The sequence below is a fragment of the Montipora foliosa genome, chromosome 9 (genome assembly GCF_036669935.1).
Source record: "Montipora foliosa isolate CH-2021 chromosome 9, ASM3666993v2, whole genome shotgun sequence".
Taxonomy (NCBI): domain Eukaryota; kingdom Metazoa; phylum Cnidaria; class Anthozoa; order Scleractinia; family Acroporidae; genus Montipora; species Montipora foliosa.
Window position 1 is genome coordinate 47,393,190 of NC_090877.1, and position 19,266 is coordinate 47,412,455.

At 37.5% G+C, this 19,266-nt stretch overlaps 3 protein-coding genes across 4 annotated transcripts in view; 1 reads left to right on the forward strand and 2 right to left on the reverse strand.

Annotated features, from left to right (window-relative positions):
• LOC137969497 (ruvB-like 2) overlaps positions 1 to 7,484 on the reverse strand; it is a 16,481-nt gene extending 8,997 nt beyond the window's left edge. Inside the window, exons 1-10 of the mRNA XM_068815779.1 lie at positions 7,446 to 7,484; positions 6,976 to 7,030; positions 5,797 to 5,852; positions 5,557 to 5,625; positions 4,092 to 4,164; positions 3,803 to 3,932; positions 3,009 to 3,075; positions 1,788 to 1,894; positions 1,127 to 1,220; positions 870 to 993 (exon numbers count right to left, since the gene is read on the reverse strand). Of these exons, the coding sequence (XP_068671880.1) occupies positions 870 to 993; positions 1,127 to 1,220; positions 1,788 to 1,894; positions 3,009 to 3,075; positions 3,803 to 3,932; positions 4,092 to 4,164; positions 5,557 to 5,625; positions 5,797 to 5,852; positions 6,976 to 7,030; positions 7,446 to 7,454 (784 nt within the window). The 5' untranslated portion in view covers positions 7,455 to 7,484. The remainder of the gene's footprint in view (positions 1 to 869; positions 994 to 1,126; positions 1,221 to 1,787; positions 1,895 to 3,008; positions 3,076 to 3,802; positions 3,933 to 4,091; positions 4,165 to 5,556; positions 5,626 to 5,796; positions 5,853 to 6,975; positions 7,031 to 7,445) is intronic.
• Positions 7,485 to 7,703: 219 nt separating this feature from the next.
• On the forward strand, positions 7,704 to 15,455 carry LOC137969498 (uncharacterized). 2 transcript variants are annotated; one of them, XM_068815780.1, is made up of 7 exons: positions 7,704 to 7,862; positions 8,484 to 8,616; positions 11,201 to 11,343; positions 12,110 to 12,190; positions 13,124 to 13,240; positions 13,582 to 13,698; positions 14,341 to 15,455. In XM_068815780.1, exons 1-7 carry the CDS (start codon positions 7,809 to 7,811, stop codon positions 14,533 to 14,535), a joined length of 840 nt encoding a protein of 279 aa, XP_068671881.1. In that variant the 5' UTR covers positions 7,704 to 7,808; the 3' UTR covers positions 14,536 to 15,455. The 2 variants fall into 2 exon arrangements, with proteins under 2 accessions (XP_068671881.1, XP_068671882.1); XM_068815781.1 differs by lacking the exon at positions 7,704 to 7,862 and adding an exon at positions 8,094 to 8,234.
• Positions 15,456 to 15,597: 142 nt separating this feature from the next.
• Positions 15,598 to 19,190, reverse strand: LOC137969499 (isopentenyl-diphosphate Delta-isomerase 1-like). Its single transcript, XM_068815782.1, has 2 exons — positions 18,708 to 19,190; positions 15,598 to 16,060 (listed from the first exon to the last, which is right to left on the reverse strand). Exons 1-2 carry the CDS (start codon positions 19,147 to 19,149, stop codon positions 15,711 to 15,713), a joined length of 792 nt encoding a protein of 263 aa, XP_068671883.1. The 5' UTR covers positions 19,150 to 19,190; the 3' UTR covers positions 15,598 to 15,710.
• Between the last annotated feature and the right edge of the window lie 76 nt (positions 19,191 to 19,266).

Genomic DNA, 19,266 nt, shown 5'->3' on the forward strand with positions numbered 1-19,266 from the left:
TCATTCAACATAGCTTTAACCTTTTATTTGTTCTCTACGATTTTGAATGGAGTTGAAGGCGTTTGAGCACTATTCAACAACATAACCAACGCATTTTTGGATACTGAATCAGGAGAGCGTAACTATAGTATTAAATTTTACGTAATCAACTTTTTTTTTTCAAATCGTTGGATCAAAAGTCGTCTCAGGTTTCAAACTGTTTAAACAGTCCACACGCACAATGTTTTTTTTTTGTTCCAATTTTTGCCCCGGAAACTTGATTATCTTAATCTCCTCGGGATGTAACCTCAAATAATGTCGGAATAGGAGGTTTGCGTCAAATTGAGGATTTGCTTCTGACTTGCTAAAGGAAAGAGGTTTGGGAATATCAAACCTATGTGCTGGATCAGGTTTGAGCTAGGATCATTAAGCTATCACGATTAAAGGGCACCTCTGGTCTCCTGCTAAAACATTCCAGTGAAAGGGAGGTAGGGGTGCACAGTGACTTATCCGCTATATTGGACAAACAGGTGTATGGTAAGGATCTAAATACCTGGTCCCAGTCGTTCAAAACGTGGATAGCGCTATCCACCACATAAATAGCTATCCCTTGGATAGTGCAACTGCTTTCGCTAGGCCTTATCTACCGGGTATATCCAGCGGATAAGTCATAGCGAAACCAATAGTGATTTATCCAGTGGATAGCCCCATCCATCGTGTGAACAACTGGCCCCTGAGGGAGAATGTTAGAGACTTGATTTGACTGGTGCACAAAAAAAAGAGTGTGCACTGTATGTAAAGCACACACGTTCTAAGTTCAAAAGGCTGGGTGGGTTATGTCGTGGCAAAAATTATCTGGGTGCCAAAGGCTAAGAGGCAGAATTTGTTACCTGAAAAAAGGGCCAAAAAACCCTGTGTTCTGCTGTTTATGACATCGATTTCGTGAAGAGTGACAGTGTGAACCACTTCTTTCCTTTTCTGTATTTCACCTTCAGGGCACTGAACAAACCTGGTCTGAAAAAGAAAAAAAAAAAAAAAAAAAACCAAGATTTGGGCGATAATTTGACTGATAATTTGACTGTAGAAATACATTTTAACTTTTAAGGTGATAATAATCTCATACACCAAGGTTACAATGCACAATTACCTGAGGCCCCATGGCATCATAATCCCGTGCTCGGTTGAATGATCGGCCAAGTTTGGAGACTTTCCCTGTAGCTTTGTCAATAGTTATAATGTCTCTTAAATTAAAGAAAAGAACATGCATTAGATGATGTGCTTTACTTATAAAGCAAAGCGTAATTGCCTGCATTTTACTCTTTTGATGGGAAGGGGTCTCAGAGATATAACCAGGAGGGAATAAGCATGAGCCACATCATTAGAGACGGTGCCAACTAATTCAAAGGTATGTTTGCCCCAATTTATGATTATGCAGGAAAGGTAGATCTTAAAAAGTGTTATTGAAATCCAACAAGAAAATTGGGGGTAACCATGCATTTCTCAACGATAATTCATGAACAATATTTGTACAAAGCTCTAAAATACAATGAACATGTACAAAGCACTGCATGGCGTTCTTTCTCAAACTGAAGCTTAATATCTCTAAAGAATGCATGGTTACATCCAATTTATTCTTTTTGGATACCAAGAGTACTTACGAAGATCTACTTTCTCTGCATAGTTTTAAAGCGTAAAAATATCCCTAATTGAGATTCTGATTTCCTCAAAAAAACATCTCCTCAAAAGGGAATAAATTTTAACAACTACTGTAACAGTACATGTAAATTTAAAAAAGTGATGATACCAACCCAGCCTGTACTTTTTCTTTTGTAAGAGATTCTATCATCTTTGTTCCCAAATCGTATATTGTTTCCATCTCTGTAGTTTTTAAAGTAAGCTTGCCAATTTTGGCTCCCTGAAGGATTTGAGAATGAAAGACACATGTAGATAACTTAATGCCATATGAAAATAAAATGCAAATTGAGAGGATTTGTACAAAACTGTTTTAAGTGATTATTTTTTCTAATAATTTGGAGGTATTGAATCAATCCCACTAAAGATTTTTTGAAAAAGTATTGCAAATAAATTTTGCAGGTTACACCGAATATTAAAGATCATGCGTGACAGCGAAATGCATGGGGAACTTTTATTTTCTTAGTTTTTATTTGCAATAGACCAATTTCGATATATTAAAATTCAGCCAGAAACAAAAGGCATCATATCGAGGCTCTGGGGAATAAATATAAGGATTTGTATAAGTTTATCCCCAGAGCCTCGAGATGATACCTTTTGTTTACGACTGAATTTTAATATTTCGAAAGTGGGCTATTGACTTGAAAACATGTTTTCAATTAGGCACTGTTTACTTTAGGAAATAACCAAAATAATTATGGAATAAGTCACCAGCAAAAGTGATCCATAAAGTGTAAAATCCTGGAAAAAATCATTTTCACTTCTTATTTAATGTGATGAAAGCTAAACATCATATTGAAGATTTGAGTTTGTTAGTTCTATAGCTATTCTGCTCAAAGGAGTTTGCCATTAGGATCTTTGGTTTTACCCCATTCTCAAATTTTCTTCAAAGTAACTTTGAACAAAATGTACATGTAGCACACCTCCTTAATTCCTCCTCTACTGCAAAAGCTATAAGATTGATGCTTAACCCATTGAACCCTTGAAGTGAGACTTAATAGATTTTACTCTGTCTACAATGGGGGTGGTTTAGGAACTCGTCAATTGGTTAAACAAAATTCATTGTGACAAAGTAACACACAGTAACATTTGGTTTCTATCAAACCAGGGGTTTCATTAGAAGCCGGTCACTGGCGGTATACCACCGTCTTTGTCAGAAATTCGCCAGTCACTGCTACTCTGCATTGATTTTCACTCAAACATTTTGTAAAAGACAAGAGTGAGCGCTGCTTACATGTACATTGATTAGGCTGGGCATCTACTTCAAAAGTTATCAAATAACTTGATAATAAAGTCTGTAGTATACACTGATCACCATAAAATAAAGAGTAGCCTACCGTTCCACTAGCTGGTCTGTCAATTTGTATCTCAACCACTTCACCTTCAATGATCTCTGTCTCTTCCCTAAAAAGTTGTGAAAACAAGGTTTTTGGAAAAAAAAAGATCATCAAAACATCTCTGTGATTGTCTTTAATTAGCCACTTTTTAAAAGAAGAGTATCCACACAATCTTTCATAAGGATTTCACTTAATTCACTCGCTCACAGAAAAGTGCCTTGTTCAGCAAAATAATTTTGCTTACAAATTTTTGGCAATTAATTATTAATTCAAGGCACATACCAACTCCCAGTTGAATTAAATTTTATACATTGTTAAGGACCCCTTGAGTTCGTCATTATTAATAATTATTATTAAATATAGCCATCATTTCATAGACCCAGGTATCTTTTCCTTCCTGTCACCATTCCAATGACTGTGTTATTGATGAGAGCAAATCAATAAAGACAACATATCATTGTTCATTTTTTGTGCTATTTTCCAATTAATTGTTAACAAAGGAAAAAGAGTTCTACTACAGTAAAATTTACAATGTATATTGATGATTAACTGTGTTTTTTCAGGTAGTATGGGCTGAAAGTTTACTGGTTAATAACATTTTCCTCGAAATACATTGTACAACCTGAACTTGTATCATTCATGTAATCAGATTAATTTAATCAAAATCATATTGTCGAACACACTCGTCTGTGAAATTAATATTTCATGGTAATGGATGTACTTCACAAGTGCTCAGTGGTCAAACTTGTAACCAAGGTACAATATAAGACGTTTAAAAGAACTGTTCATCTCACTTTATTCGAACACCTATAGACCTTCTGAATGCCTGTGTCAGAGCTTCTGTCTTGCCCATCTCCAGCGAATAAATTTCACTGCCAGCTATGCCAGTAAAAGGGGTATCAGGACCAAGCGACTGTGCCATACCTGAAAATGTATTGAAAACAGATGCATTTCATATCATTATAATCAATAATAATAATTTAAAAACCTAAGCTTTACAGACAATGCAAAAGTACAAGTATTGACCAGTATACACCTATCACAAAGGTCCTAACGTTTTGTATGAAAAAGTTTATATTTTACCCATAGCAATCGCTGTTTTTCCAGTTCCAGGCTGCCCTGCAATCAAAACTGCTCGGCCAGCAATCTTTCCTTCCTACGAAAACAAAACAATCCAATGAAGGGCCTGCTGCAAATTCCTGTACTGTCCATGTAATTAGTAATTATGGCAGGCAAATGCCACAGAGGTCTTACATGTATTATTAAAGCCTAAAGATTTCACCATTCCTGGTTTGACGTGGACATCAAACATGTTTTTAGAAGTAAAAAAGAGCAGCCTCTTTAACTGCTCCCAATTGGAGAGTAAAATTGTCTGGTCTTAGGTAGAGTAAAATATATGAAGTCTCACTCCCACGAGTCATTTTTGAGTGAATATGGAGGTTGTTAACCCATTGTCTCCTTGATCACACCCCCCCCACCCCCCCTGACAAGTAAAATTGTCTGGCGTTAGACAGGAGTCAATGGGTTAGATTTCACATTTATTTATTTTGCCAAGAATAAAAAAAATTATATATATATATATCAAGCAATCCTATATATATACAGTGTAATAGTTGAAGTGCACCTAACCCCAAAATATTTTTTTCACTAAAATGAATCTTTGCATCTGTTCCAGAACGGGAGTGGGTCTATTCCTGATTTGACATCACAAACTGATTTACATTGCATTAACTCTTTGTAAAAATGCATGCAAAGTAGATTGTGACGTCAAATCAGGAATAGACCCACTCCCCTTCTGACTCGGTTGTGAACAAAAGATGCTTTGTTTTTCGCAACTTTCGAAGCCTATAAAATGACTGGATTTGTTAGAAAAATGAAAAGATGGCCGCAATGCGTTTCGAACAGGTGCAAAGATTCATTATATTTTTAGCGAAAAAAATATTTTGGGGTTAGGTGCACTTTAAAGGAATTATATTAACATTAATTACACAAAAGAAAAAAAACTTATTCCTGGCAAGGAAGTCAAAAAGGGGGCTTATTACTATGAGCTCCCTTCCTAACTTACGACTGTACACCTTAGCCTGCATGGTAGGCGTTAAAAGGGAAGAAAGGGAAAATGGGAGGGGCGCTCCCATTTTTCCCCTCGTGCATTTTCCTCATGTGTTTTTCTCACCTTCTCTCCACGTTATTGTGCCTGCCACGCAGGCTAGTACACATTAAATGAATGAACGGCAAAATCAGATTAAAATCATCATAAATTAAAATAAACAAGCAAGCAGAAAAAGACACACTAAACATAAAGAAACATGAAAAAAGCAGCAAAATAAATAAACAAATAATGTCTATATATGGGAGAATCAACTAAACCAAAGAGAAATGCCTTCAATCTAACAACCATTAACCAATTGCCCCGGCTGGGAGTGAGACTTCACAGATTTCGCTCTGTCTAATGCCAGACGATTTTACTTTTCAACGGGGCAAAGGTTCAGGAGTCAATAGGTTAATGATTATAATAATTTCACTAGGAAAAAAAACGAAAACAACACACCTTGATCATTTCTAGAATAACACCAGCTGCTCTCCTAGCTGCAACTTGTCCAACCATTCCTTGGGAAACCTGTAGAAAAGTCAATCAAAAGTACAATGTATCTCTGAAACGAATTCCAAACTCCAATTATTACTGTGATACATAAATCAACAGTTCCAGATTCAAGAATGGATGAACTCTGGAATACAATTGTTATTTTAATAAAATGCAACTAAAGTCATAATATTATTTAGACCGTACCTGTCTTGCTTCTAGGGCATCATCTAATCCAAGACCACGAATGTGTGAATGAGCTCCTATTAAATTTAGGTAAAAAAGTGTATACTACGGTAATCAGTGTTATTTTTCGCAAGCTTAGTTTGTTCCAAGTAGAGTAAGACTTTTTTAGTACTGATATTTTCCTTGTCTCGCTTTTTGCATTAATTTATTAATGCTTAATTAGTCCTGTTTCTTTTCCTGCTAGCAGAGGTCTTATTCTTTTTGCGTTCGCTAGGCTGACGAGTACGGGAAAAGAGACCTCTGCCATGGGTTGAAACTCGTTGTGTTAAGTGTATGCGCGGTGGTTACTAATAGCAGCCGAATCCTCACGTGATACTTCACGTTGTGTGGGACCACTTAACAACAGTGAAAATACTGTAAAGGAATGCGCAGGACACAGAAGGCTCAAGTCACAATCAGCAAACATATCATGGGGAATGCGGTTTGAAAAGTGCTGTACAAGGTTGTGGACCGCGGTTCGATCAAAGTGAGCTTTCACCCGTGACAGAGGTATCTTTTCCCGTACTCATCAGCACAGGGAACCTGTTTCTTTGAAAGGCAGTTCTTTGTTGCATGTGGAAGACAGTTTTGCCAAGAGCTTAGCATTTCTTAGTGCTCCACACAAAATAACTTTCCTATGTTTTCAACTGTACAAGATTTTGCTTCAGCCTAGTTTTAGGCAACATGACAAAATGTACAATGCGCCATTAAATATTAATAATTATTTTGTACATAAATATTTTCTAAATGAAATGGCTGTTTGATTTTTCAAAAACAAAAAAAAACAACAACAAAAGGAAAATCGGTATTAAATTATTTTTCTCCCCAGTACATCATTGTGTCTGCTGCTTCAGAATGCAACTTTAAAAGACTTTTCATTTAACGTCAGCCAATTTGAGTAAAGATTTAAATCGGTGGGTGTTAAAACACAGGTCGCATTCCACAGGTCAAGGTACATGTCATTGTGCTACAAACACAAAAACAACACCATAAGTGTCTCCTAGCCCTAATCACTCTGCAAAATGTTGTTTCAGGTCTAAGGGAAACGTTTGGCTTAGTTGTTCATCACTGGCGCATTGACTCCTAGTCTCTTGTGGAATGTGACCTGTATTTTTACACCCGAATGATTGAAGTTCATGCAAATAATAATTTGCCACTGACCTATTCTTTCAATTCTTGTTATGTCTCTCACTTCCTGAACTTTTTGTGCTGCGACCTGCAGAGGCAGTGAGCTAACATTAGTAATAAGTAAAGATGTTGATAATTATTACCATGGCAAAATTTATGTACAAGTACATGTATTCTTAGTTGCTGTATTTTCTCCTTCTTTAAATGAATTTCATTTACATTTCAGGCTTTAAGGAGAATTGGAGAAGCATACAAAGAGAATGACATCCCGTTTCACCCTACAGATTCAGAGATACAGAATCTACAAACGCTGTCAAGTTATCTTTACGGCCACAAAGTTTGACAATTTCGCGAGCTTATTGGAATCTCTGTGCTTCAAAAGGCTAGATAACAAAACCAGTTATCAATAAAAGATCTACGGCTCTAACGCGATTTCCAGTTATTTTTCCTCCAGGGAAAACCAAAGAAGGATTTTGCTGTTGCTGCAGCACATGTTCACTTACCGCCGCCATTTTGAACGCCGCCAAGAGGTCGTCTCGTACTCAGTCTCTTGACCGATGGTTCAGCGAGAATTAATGAACTTCTGCCAACCTGATAATAAAATACGCACAAAGAATTGGTTATCCCTTAATTTTTGAACCAACGGCTGTACACGAAATAAAAACAAGGACTTTTGAACGCTGGTTATTATCATCAATATGTACTTTCCTTTTTCCCTTTGGCTCGAATCTCCCGGCAACTACCCGAGTACCGACGCAGTTCCAATGTCTTCCGACGCTAGAACGATGTTGGTGGCGGCAGTTCGATTGTTTTAATTTCTACGCGCAGACATTCTTTTGCAAATTTCTCGTTTTTCTATTGAGAAGATGACAACGTTGAACTTTGATGAAGATGTCGACGAATTACAAGACAAGACAGAGGTACAATTTTGTTATTTTCCTCAATAACTTCATTTCAATTGGACAATTGCGGAGGTATTGGTCCCTGGTCTCGCCAATATGGCTCCCATATGTTTCGCGAGGACTGTCCTTTGCAAGCTGGCAACGTCCGACAAACATGTCCTACGGTATTGCGCCAAAAAAAAAAAACGTGCCAGTTAATTGAGCTCATTTCTCTTTTCAGACCGAGACAATGGGCATAGTTAGGGATAGCACTTCTTTTGATCGAATTAACCGACGAGACGCGTGCTTTCGAATCATATCAAACAACCAGGCCTCAGTTGTTCGAAGGGTGGATAGCTCTCCAATGGGCAACTCCATTGGTTTTGCTAGTGTCTATGCGCAGAGTAGCTGGTATGCTATAATTGAATGAACAAGATTTGCTTGCATGTGAAAACCAGGATCCTATTAATTCCTACGCAAGTGTTGATGTTCTAAATATCTTGTGTTTCAAAAATAGCCAGTGTGCTCTAAAATGTCTATTATGTCTCATCTCAAGTTCTAGTCTATAGCTACACAGTCTAAAATAGGTGTAAAATATTATATATACATCATTGGTTGTCAGATACCAAACTTAACATCATCTCCTATTATTTTTGCAAGTCGAGCTACTCATGCCCAGCTACTGGAACAAGTGAGCCAACAGTCCTTCATGGAACTACTTCTGACGTTCCTTCCAGCTCTGCCACTGGCAGTGCCAAACAGCTAACTGTCATTGCTGCAATGCCATCTACAGGTAAATTAGGTTGTGAGGTGTACTGGGATTTCAATAACAAATTGCAAATAATAATAATAATAATAATAAGGAAACTATGTTCAAAATCAGTAGTCCAAAGTACATTCAACAAACCCTTAATTAATTAATTAAAGAGGCAACAGACACAAAGTACAAACAAAAAGTCTCGGAACAACTATGGCTGGGCAACTACGTCACTCAACGACGGAAAGACAATGACATCTCTAAACACTTCAACCCAATCATGAAGTGGAAAAACATACCGGACGTCGTACTAAGTGTACACACCAGTATTCTACAACAGCTCGTCCCTACAAAGGTTTACAGGGTAAAGAAACAAAAAGAACAAGGCTTAGATTTAGTGTGCACACTGTGCCACAGTGCAGAAGAATGCGGCTGAGTCTGCTATTGCCCAAACAATCTACAAGGCGAGACATGATAGAATGTTAAGGCCGATTTACCATCTCTTATTATCAGTAACATGGAAAACGACGACTCCAAAGTGTGGTATAAACAAGCAATCCCGAAAGCAAGCACGGAAAATGACAAAGCTAAAATTCTCTGGGACACACCTATATATAATTATATAGATAAGGCACCAGAGAATGGAGCAAACAAACCAGACATGACGATCTTTGATAAGAAGAACAAGGTTATCATCCCATCCCAGTGGAAGGAACTGTATGTAATATTGGACAGATCAATGATAGGAATGATTATAAGAAGAGAAAGTATCTGGATTTAAGACTGGGTCTCCGAAAACTCTATCCCGCCTACAAGATCAAGCAAACCAATATAGTGCTTAACTTCCTGGGAGATTTCAACTCCACCCTAAAGAAAGAAGTCTCTGATTTAGCCCACAAGAAAGATGTTACTAAAGTGCTAACCAACTGTCAGAAGTGGATTACCGGTATATCACAGAACTGTGAAATCACCAAAAAATTCCACAGTTTGAGACAAAGAAACACACATTTTTTTTAGTCCACAAACTTTTGCCTAGACACTGTCTGCAGCAAGTTTCAAAACAAATTGTAAACTGAAAAGTTATTCAACAAAACAGATAATAAACAGGTATGCAGAATGCTTTGGTATCCTCAGGGAGTGGTGCCCCTGCCTTGCCAGCTGGGTTGACGGATGAGTGGAAAAAAAAAGAAAGAAAGAAAGGAACTTTATTTAAGTGTCTAGTCGTCCTAGTGCTGGAGTGCTAATAATTGGGACACTGTAAACTGAAATTAACAATTAACACAAATTGCTGGTTTTTGGAGAGAGGAAAACCAGAATACCCGGGGAAAAACCACTCGGTGCACAGTAGAGAACCAACAAACTCAACCCACATATGACGCCGCATCTGGGTATCGAACCCGGGCCACATTGATTTGGTGGGAGGGAAGTGCTCTCACCACTGCACCATCCCTGCACCCCAAAGCCTCTGCTTGCCTTAACTGGCCATGCATATGAGTGGCAAGTACTTTGCCTCCGGGAGTGGCTCCCCTGCCTTGTCAGCTGGATAGACGGGTGAGTGACTCAACTCAACTTTTTATTAAATGTTAAAGCAATAAATCACACATACACAGCCTCTCCTTAACTTAATTGGCCATCAGCGGCAACTACTTTGCCTAAAGGTGTTGTGTTGGCAAACCTTCCTTGTCAGCCCAAGGACTAGAAAAACAATCCTTCTGACTGTTCTGATGTCCTTTACCTTAATTTGTTGAGTGAGTCCACGTAATGTCTCCAAGGAATTGCCAAGTATAAGAACAAATACCGGTAGATCACATCCTTGAAATTCAGCTATTGGACTGGCGCCTAACTTTAATACCTTAATTATTGTTTGGCTTGGCTTTGCAAAAGACACCCTCGTAATAGTCTGATACAAGATGATGTTTATTGAGCAAGTCTCGTGATTTATAGGTGTAAGACACCAGCTCTTGACCAAGCCCAACTAATGGAATTGTGTATGTGAGGCTGTGGTAAAAAATGACATAATCCAGATGTTGACTTTGCGTTCAGTGACTTTGTTAATGCCTGCCACTATAATTCATGTGACGTGACAGTGCCCACTTTGGCATGTGGTAATTTGGGCAAAAAGACCTCACTGCATGGCTCCCTTGTGAGTTAATTTCTGCAATAAAATAATGATAACATTATGGTTTATTTATGTGGTGCATCCATACAGGAAATGGCGTTTCCTTTAAGTTATTTTTTTTTCCGGGGAGGAAAGATTAAATAAAGAATGCGAGGGTGCCGACCTGACTAGATGTAGTCTTGCACTGTGTTCTAAAGGGGGTGTTTCAATGCTGTCAGGTAAGAAAATTATGGCAAAGGTACAAACAGTTTAAGTTTCCTGATGTATTAATATTATTTTACCCTAATCCTAATCCTAACATTTTTAAAAATCCATTAATCCCTGGCAATTACAATCTTTGCCTGAGATTTGTCCAGGTTGTGAAGTCTGGAAAGAAAGCTTGGGACCTTGCTCTTGAGTTTGAACTGGCATTAAAAATAATCTGCCTGCAAAGCAAGGCTGAGTTTAAGATGGAAAGTAGCCATTAAAATAATAAGGCTAATCAAATTAAATTCTTTTCAGAAAAGCTTCTTAATGCTCTCATGAAACAGACCCAAGAAAACTCAGTTCTTCTGCGACAAGCTCTAGCTGAGCTGAAGGAGTTAAAACAGCAGGTCCAAACCCAAAGAAAGATTCCATTTACCGTCAAAACTTGTGGCTTTGAGGTATGTGGTGTTCAGTAAGTATAGTGTTGTCTTCAGTTCTGTTCTCGTCCCAATAGGCTTAAATTAAATGCCATAAGATTTTGTTAATTGGGTGACCTCTTGTTTGGCAAAATTACATGTAGGCAGTGCTACTGGATTGGTGGCTCTGGAAAATTAGACAAAGCTCCTGTTACCTCTCTAACAACTCTAGCATTATGCATACATGTAGATGGACCTAACATTTTTCAATAAAGCAAGAAATAATAAACTGCAAGTGACCCTGCTGTCAGATGAGACAAGATAAGGGATACCCACATGACAATGACTTTGGTCACTTATTGTTAACTAGCACTTGGTATGCAGCAGCATCAACATTAAAATTAATGTGCATTAATGTTAACTGCACTGTTTTCACCTCTAATAATTATTAACATTAAGCCTAATTTTTAAAGTACACTGTAATATTTAAATTACTGTAATTCCAATAATTTGTTATTTCAAACAAGCAGCGTTTCCATTGTTAAATTTGTTATTGTTCTACAAGAATAATTAATTTTATCCTTTTTAGTTAATACTTAATACCCAAAATGAGTTATAGACAGACTACATGTACCGACAATTTGCTTATAATTTACAGTATTATTACAAGAAGTGAATTCAAAATAAATTTGTATTGTTATTTCTAACTAATACCCTCTGAGACATGCAAAATACCAGTAGTGGAATAATATCTAACAGTAATTTTTTTGTCTTAAATGACTATTTTTGTCATTGTTTTAATTCACAGAGGGAGCTAGTATTGAAAGCAAAAGAGGTGTTTGTAACTTATGGGCCATGGCTTGTTCAAGGAGCACTTGAAAGGTTGAAGGTATCTGCCGTGGATATTCATTGGTGTACAATGAGAGTGTGATTGCTTTGAAGCTTACTAGTACATCCATATAAATTGCTGTCATAGACTTTTAGGAGCTGTCAAGGCAAACATTCAAATAAAATACACATGTAGACTTTGTACAGTTTAAACATGTAAAAGGTATTTCTAATCAATGATTATAAATAAGAATCAACACACTGTGAATATGTTTTTTCCATTTCCAAAAAGTTATTGCTTTGTCATCAGTTGAGAGGTCTCTGTATTAGAAGACTGTGCCTGAAAATAAGGAGAAAAATAAGGAAAATGTATGTCCTTGGTTGGGTTATGGATGAGTGACTATTTGGGGAGATCCTGTGCTGTATGCCATGGAGAGTCAGGCTGTATGTAGCCTTGCAGCTATCAACCACACCTCTCAACTCTGAAATAATAGTTGAGCTGACTTTCTGTGAGTCCATCTTAATGTGACTGTTAAGTTACTCCAGTTTCCCTCCCTCATCAAAAATAAACATCTGCAAACTGCATTTATAATTGCACCCTAGAGCAATGGAGCCTTGTACATGTACGGTAATTGTGTTGTGACACTCACCTAGTTTCTCTCAAATAGCAGCTGTAAGTAAATATTTTAAATGAAATTCAATTAACCCGTTGACTACTGGAAGTGAGACTTACCAGATTTTACCTTGTCTAACACCAGACGATTTTATTCGTCAGCTGGGGAATCCTTGGGTGTTTGAGGTATCAATAGGTTAATGAAGTCAATGGCAATTTTTACCAGCAGCCGTGTACATGTACATGTATGTTTTAGAACCCTTGTCAGACATTGATTCTGGAACATGTATTTTGTGTAATAATATTGATCATGAAAACAAGCTTAATTGTTCCTGTGTTTGTAGCATTCAAATAATCACTCATTGTGTCTTTTGCTTTCAGGAACAAATAGCATTATTACTGGGGGGAACTGATAAAGTTGACGCACATCATGTTTCAAGTTGTGTATCATACTGCAAGGAAAAATATACTCTGTGGAGAGCAGACATCAGAAAAAAGGTGGATCCATATTGCATCTGAAATTGAAAGACTTGCATGTCCTTAATTAAAGAGATGATGCACATTATTTCACTCAGTTAGGCTGTAATTTAACCATGTTAACGTGCATTTTTGTCATTACATTGGACATAATCCTCTGACTAATATTTAGTGTCAGAATAGAAATTATGCTACCATCTGCCAAAGTGTGCAGTGTGTATTTTTGTTTTTCCTGGTGACACCATCAATTTGCTCTGACTCATAAATCAAAGTCCTCTCTAGATGGTGGATTGTTCTACTACACTGCCATTTCTGAAGAATAATATCTTTGATTAGTCATTGAATTTCCATTTTTGCTGCAGGTGCTCAACAGGAAGTTAAACCACTTGAAAATAAATGAATTCACAGCTAAACTGTATGCACCCTTCAAGAGCAAGGATGAAGATATGAAGAATGCTACTAAAACTGCTATGTTGCTGGTACAGATTCCATGATTCTTATCTGTTACAGTCAATAAAAAGCCTTGCTTTAAGTCTGAATGTTGCAAAGCTTAACATGTAGGAGGTAAAATGGTTGTTAAAATAGAGAACTCTTCACCTCAAAATGGGTGCATGATTAATAAGTATGTCGTAAATTGCCAAAAAAGAGTAAACATGTTAGCATTATTGTTTAATTTATACCTGTTCTATCCATCAAATAAAATATTAACATTATTTTTTTCGCAGGTAGTTTTGTTATGAAGCCCTTCCCCCAAGCTCAGCTCAGCTCTAATTCCTCTCTCCTTTAGGGCTGGTTTACACTACAAATACAAGCCCAAGCACAAACACATTCTTGTAATGTGCCAGCATATTAAAAGCCTCTCACCCCCAAAGTGGCTTATTGTTCATTGTTAAAAGGCACTCTTTTTGTTGAAAAGCTAGTTCCTTCTTGTATGTTGCTTCTGCTTCCATCAGGACTGTAGACCAGTTTCTCTTAGGCTAGAAGGATCAACACTTGTACTGGAAAACATTTTTTGTGCAGACCAAGCTGTTATTAAAGGAATGGCATGCATGTGAACTTTTAACTTTACTGTAACAATACATGTCCAGTGGTAACTTCCATTTTTTACTCCTTCACTGCAGCGTAAATTTGCTAATGAGAAGGGATACTTTGAAAACACATCAAAGTCAGACTTCTGGGACATGTTTGTGGAGTTTGCCAATTCATGGAACAAGATTGGTATCCCAAACAAGTGGGCAGTATTGCGGACAGAAGATGAATCAAAGTTCATGGAATCTCTGGAAGCCGTTAAAATGCAAATGCAACAATCATCATAACTAGGGTTGACAAACACAAAAGCCACTTTGTTATATATGAGTTTTTTAATTTCTTTTCTTAAACTAAATATAATATTATTTTTACATTTTACTGTTACAATGCAATGCGCCTTACTGTGGCCACCCAAAAAACTTTCACATTTGACAACTACATGTATATACGTCAACTCAACAACCCATGCAACAGTGTTCAACTTAAAACCGTACAAACTCTACAAGGAGGGGTGACTGTAAATCAAATTCGCACACCCTGATTGGCGTATAAGTTTTAAAAAACGTTGTTACATGGTGGCCACGGTAAGGCGCGTCGCACTGTAAGCAGTGCCATTCAGAGTTTGTGATCAAAACTGAATCTTTGCTACAATTGTTTGCAATAAGCTGAGCAGATTCCAGCAGGTACAATGAGACATGAATGCCTGGAGCCTGTGTTTGCAGTTTCATTTTGCTTACATGACTTTTATTTTTTCTTTTACATGAAGGCAACAAGTCTAGGCATTACTGAAAACCTTGGTAAACTTTTAAGTCCAATTTACTTCTACAATGTTTAGTACCTTGGTTTTAATGATCACAGAAAATCAGCTATTTTGTTTGATATCTGTTCATGAATGGATGACTGTTAAAGCCATACATTGCTCTATATTTATAAACAAAGTTGTGATCAATTTCTTTTATATTAATTTTTAATAATGCAACACACTTCCAGTTATCAAGTATTGTCACAAAAACAATGATGAAAGTCATTGATTTCGTAGTTTAAGTGTTAAGTGCTAAACAATATCCAACGATTTTCTAACCTTGCAAATGATCATTACAGTTGCAGGCTTCATAAAATAATAGTGCCAGAGACACCTGTATAAAAATTATATGGTTTATACTGATCTGTTGCTTAGAAATCAATGATAAATATATTATTATGCTGATTGATCTAGAACTTAAGCTAGGACGATGGCTTTGGCTATAAAAAAAATTATGTTTACTGAACAAAAACAATGACTCTACAATTTGCCCCCCAAGTAGCATTTGACGCTTTTTTACTACTCTTGTCCTCACCAATATTTTCCTGTTTTGTAGACCTGACTTCAATTAAGACTCAATAATTATGCTTCCCTCATAACAAGCACTGAATCCTTTGCATGAGTGGTCATTGGCAATCTCTCACAGAATGATAAGATCATCTATACAGATGTAATCCCAGGCATCCTGTGAATTTCTTTGTCGTTTTCAAACCGAGATAAATCATCCAAACTGTCCCACCAAGTGAACAGGAAATGCTGACCAATCATCTTAAACCATGGAGTAACTAATGTATTGTTTGGATCCTCTGAAGCTTTCTGCAATAGTTCCCTGATCTGATTCTGTGAAGCATACCAACAGTCTTTGACTTCATTAGCTCTGGGGTACAGAGAAACAGCTTTTTGCATGAACAAAACATAGTCTATTTCATGTTCCCCCCATAGTTTACCTGACCCTGCTCGGTAGTGAATTCGAGTGAGAAATCTGAGATCCTCCAATGATATCTCATCATCTGTACACAAAAAGACCAAACAGACCAAAGCTTGTTATGTGTACAATGCACTCTAAATGGTCTGATACAAAAAAACAAAAAAAACTATTGATCAGATGAAAAAATTGATTTTCTAGTAAAACTATAATATTATACAGTACATGCAAGAACAATTAACCATGAAACAGACAATTTGTACAACAATTTGTCATTTAGTGACCTTAAAACTGGCAGACTGTGATAATTAATGCCCTGAGCAATGGATTAAGGAGTCAAGTATTAATTTTTGTAAAGTGCCTGTTCTACTTGCACTTGTTGTGATACTTCCACCAAAATCCAGAAGTTGCTATTGTTGTACATGTGGCCTCCGTAGCAGGCAGTTTGGTGAATTTTAGATGCTTCTTTCCACCAGCTGGGGTTGGCTTTTGAAGGATCACTTGAATGCCACGTTCCTTCTCCTTGCCCCTTCCCCCTTCGCTTTCTCTTTTGACTTCGGTCCAGGTTTCCACATGGCCATTACATTCAAATGATCACTTGAAAGTCAACCACAGTGGAAAGAAGCAACTAAAAATAATTCACTAACCTGCAATTAAGTGTTCTTTTCTCTACAGAGGGCACAAAAAGGAAAGCCCTCTTGAAAGAAACGAACACCTGATTGCAGGTTAAAAGTTCACCAAACCTCCTGCTATGTCTACTACTGTTGCTATGCAAATTCTGTGGTTTACTGCCATCAAACTCTCCCCTCCCTTATGCCTGCAAATCAGTGTTTGCTTGGGCAAGTGGTAGGGTTAAAGTTATATACTAACCAAGCGTGAGGGCCGTACTGGGGAATATTGGCCCGAGGTCGTAGCAGTACGCGAGGTCCGTACAAAAACGGCCGAGGGCCAATATTCCCCAGTACAGCTCGAGCTAGCTCGGTTAGTAAGTAGTTTATTATATGGCTTTTTAATTACCTTTTGCTTTGTTTTTGCAAGCCCGTAATCTGCCCGTGGGCAATACGGGAGAATAATGCCCTACAATTCAGTCACAATTAGCCAATCAGGGTGCGCATTATATCGGCTACAAACACGAGCCATGTAATAAATAGTTATAAGATTGGTGGCAATGCCCCTAGTGTTTTGCATCTCGTCTGCATCGGCAATTTACTCATACATGTACATTGACAGTTGACCAATAACATCACGAATAAGTTGAACAATGACATTTACGGCCAGAGTTTTTGTAGTATCTACTGACGTTACATAAATCACTTGACTCTGCAGATGACTTCCGCTCAGGTTGTCGAAACGTCGGTCAATTTCTTCTCAAGCAGTCTTTCTCAGGACTACATTCACCCTGGCAATTGTACTTTACTTAATTATGATATGATTCCTTGGTCTCAAACCATTCCCGACATTAGTAATTCATGCATGCCCCTGAAGTGTGGCCTCTAAAGTGTTTTGCATCTCTGCTGCTTTAGTTATTCTCTCTTCTCACCTTACATTATCCAGGACGAAAACAAAAGAGCTCTCATTAGCCTCTTTTTTTTTGTCCATCAGCAATAATTGTACATTGCATCATTGTCAGCTTGATCTCAGGAGACTGCCCCCCCCCCCCCCTGCCCGCCTTTTTCAGAGTAAGAAAGTTATTAAGCACCCCCCCCCCCCCCTTCCCATTCTTCATAATCAAATCAATAAATGATGGGCTGTATGGGCTGTATTAATTAATCACGAAAATATCACATCCTGGTTGCTGCAAATGAATAAAAATGTTGCAAATAACTGGTACAAAGGTATAATAAATCACTCAAATCTCCGTATTAGACAGTCATTGCCCTTAGTACAAAAGAGAAAGTATGGAACCATAAGTCTAGTCTGTTTCTTTTTTTTCTGCTACCAGTTACTGGCGGTAATGCGTTTCGTTACATTAAATAAGCCCCCCCTCCCCCTCTATCACGTGCACATCCCCCCTCAAATGTGCTTGAAATAAAAAATCCCTTGTGGGTTTAACAGAGGATTTACGGTAGTTGCAAACCACCAATAGAACTGTCATTCTTAGGAAGCAAAGGTTCAAGGGGACATAGTTTTTGCAGAAACATGTGTTTTTGCAGAGACACTAGTACTCTTCGGGGGCACACGGCTAATAACAGGACGTAACAAGTCGATCAAAGTCGATCATCGAAAACGTAGTTGATAAGTCGATAACACTCGATATTTGTCGATAATTGTCAATCGACAAGTTTAATTTGTCGATAAAAGTCGATAATCACAAGATTTTCAACTGAATATCGATTTTATCGACAAAAATGTAAACAGATCCGTATGGCAATAAAGTTGAATAAAAAACTGTAAATCAATAAATAAATGTACATCGGTAAAATAAAGTCTTGGCATAGCCAATCCTGCTTCATTAAACTGTGCTTGGCAACTGTAGCCTCGTCTCCCGCCATAAACCTTTTTTTTTTGTATTTCCGATACTTGTCGATTGAAATCGATCAAAGTCGATAATCACAAAAAATTGTGTGATCGACTTTTATCGACATCCGATATTTGTCGATTGATTAGTATCGAATTTGATCGACAACGATTGACTTTTATCGATTATCGAAATTATCGACTTGTAACGTCCTGCTAATAATGATACAAGGCTGCAATCAAACAAGAATCTGAGTTGAAAGTTATCTTCATACCCAGAATTCCTAACTCATACGAGAGTCTTCTCTTTGCAGCCTTTTTAACTCCAATGTTCTGATACTCTTCCAACTCTTCGTCATTGTGTAGCGGATGACTGCAACAAGTGTTAGTGATGTAACCTGGAAAAGTTATTTTCTTATCCGATCTCTGCTGCATTAGTAATTCTCCCTTTTTATTGAAGAGAAAAACACTGAAAGCTCGATGAAGCATTCCGTGTTCGACAATATTCCTTTTTAAGTGACAATCTCGTTTCGTCTCGTAACCTTTTACTGCATCACTTTCGTCGACCATAATGAGTAACTCCTCCAATAATTTTTCTTGCGTGCTGTCAATTTCCATGGATTGCTGTCCCATAGAGTAGAATTTCCTTGATGGAAGAACACAGGAATGACGCAAAAGGGTGAATGCTCGTGTTAACATTCCTTTTCCCAGCAACATTTTGAAGAACGTTTGTCTGAAACTGAAATCTCCAGAAGTGCTTAGGCACGGTTTCTAAGCAAATTTGACAAAAAAGTCCTTTCCGGGTGGGGATGGAAATCACTTGAATGAAACGAG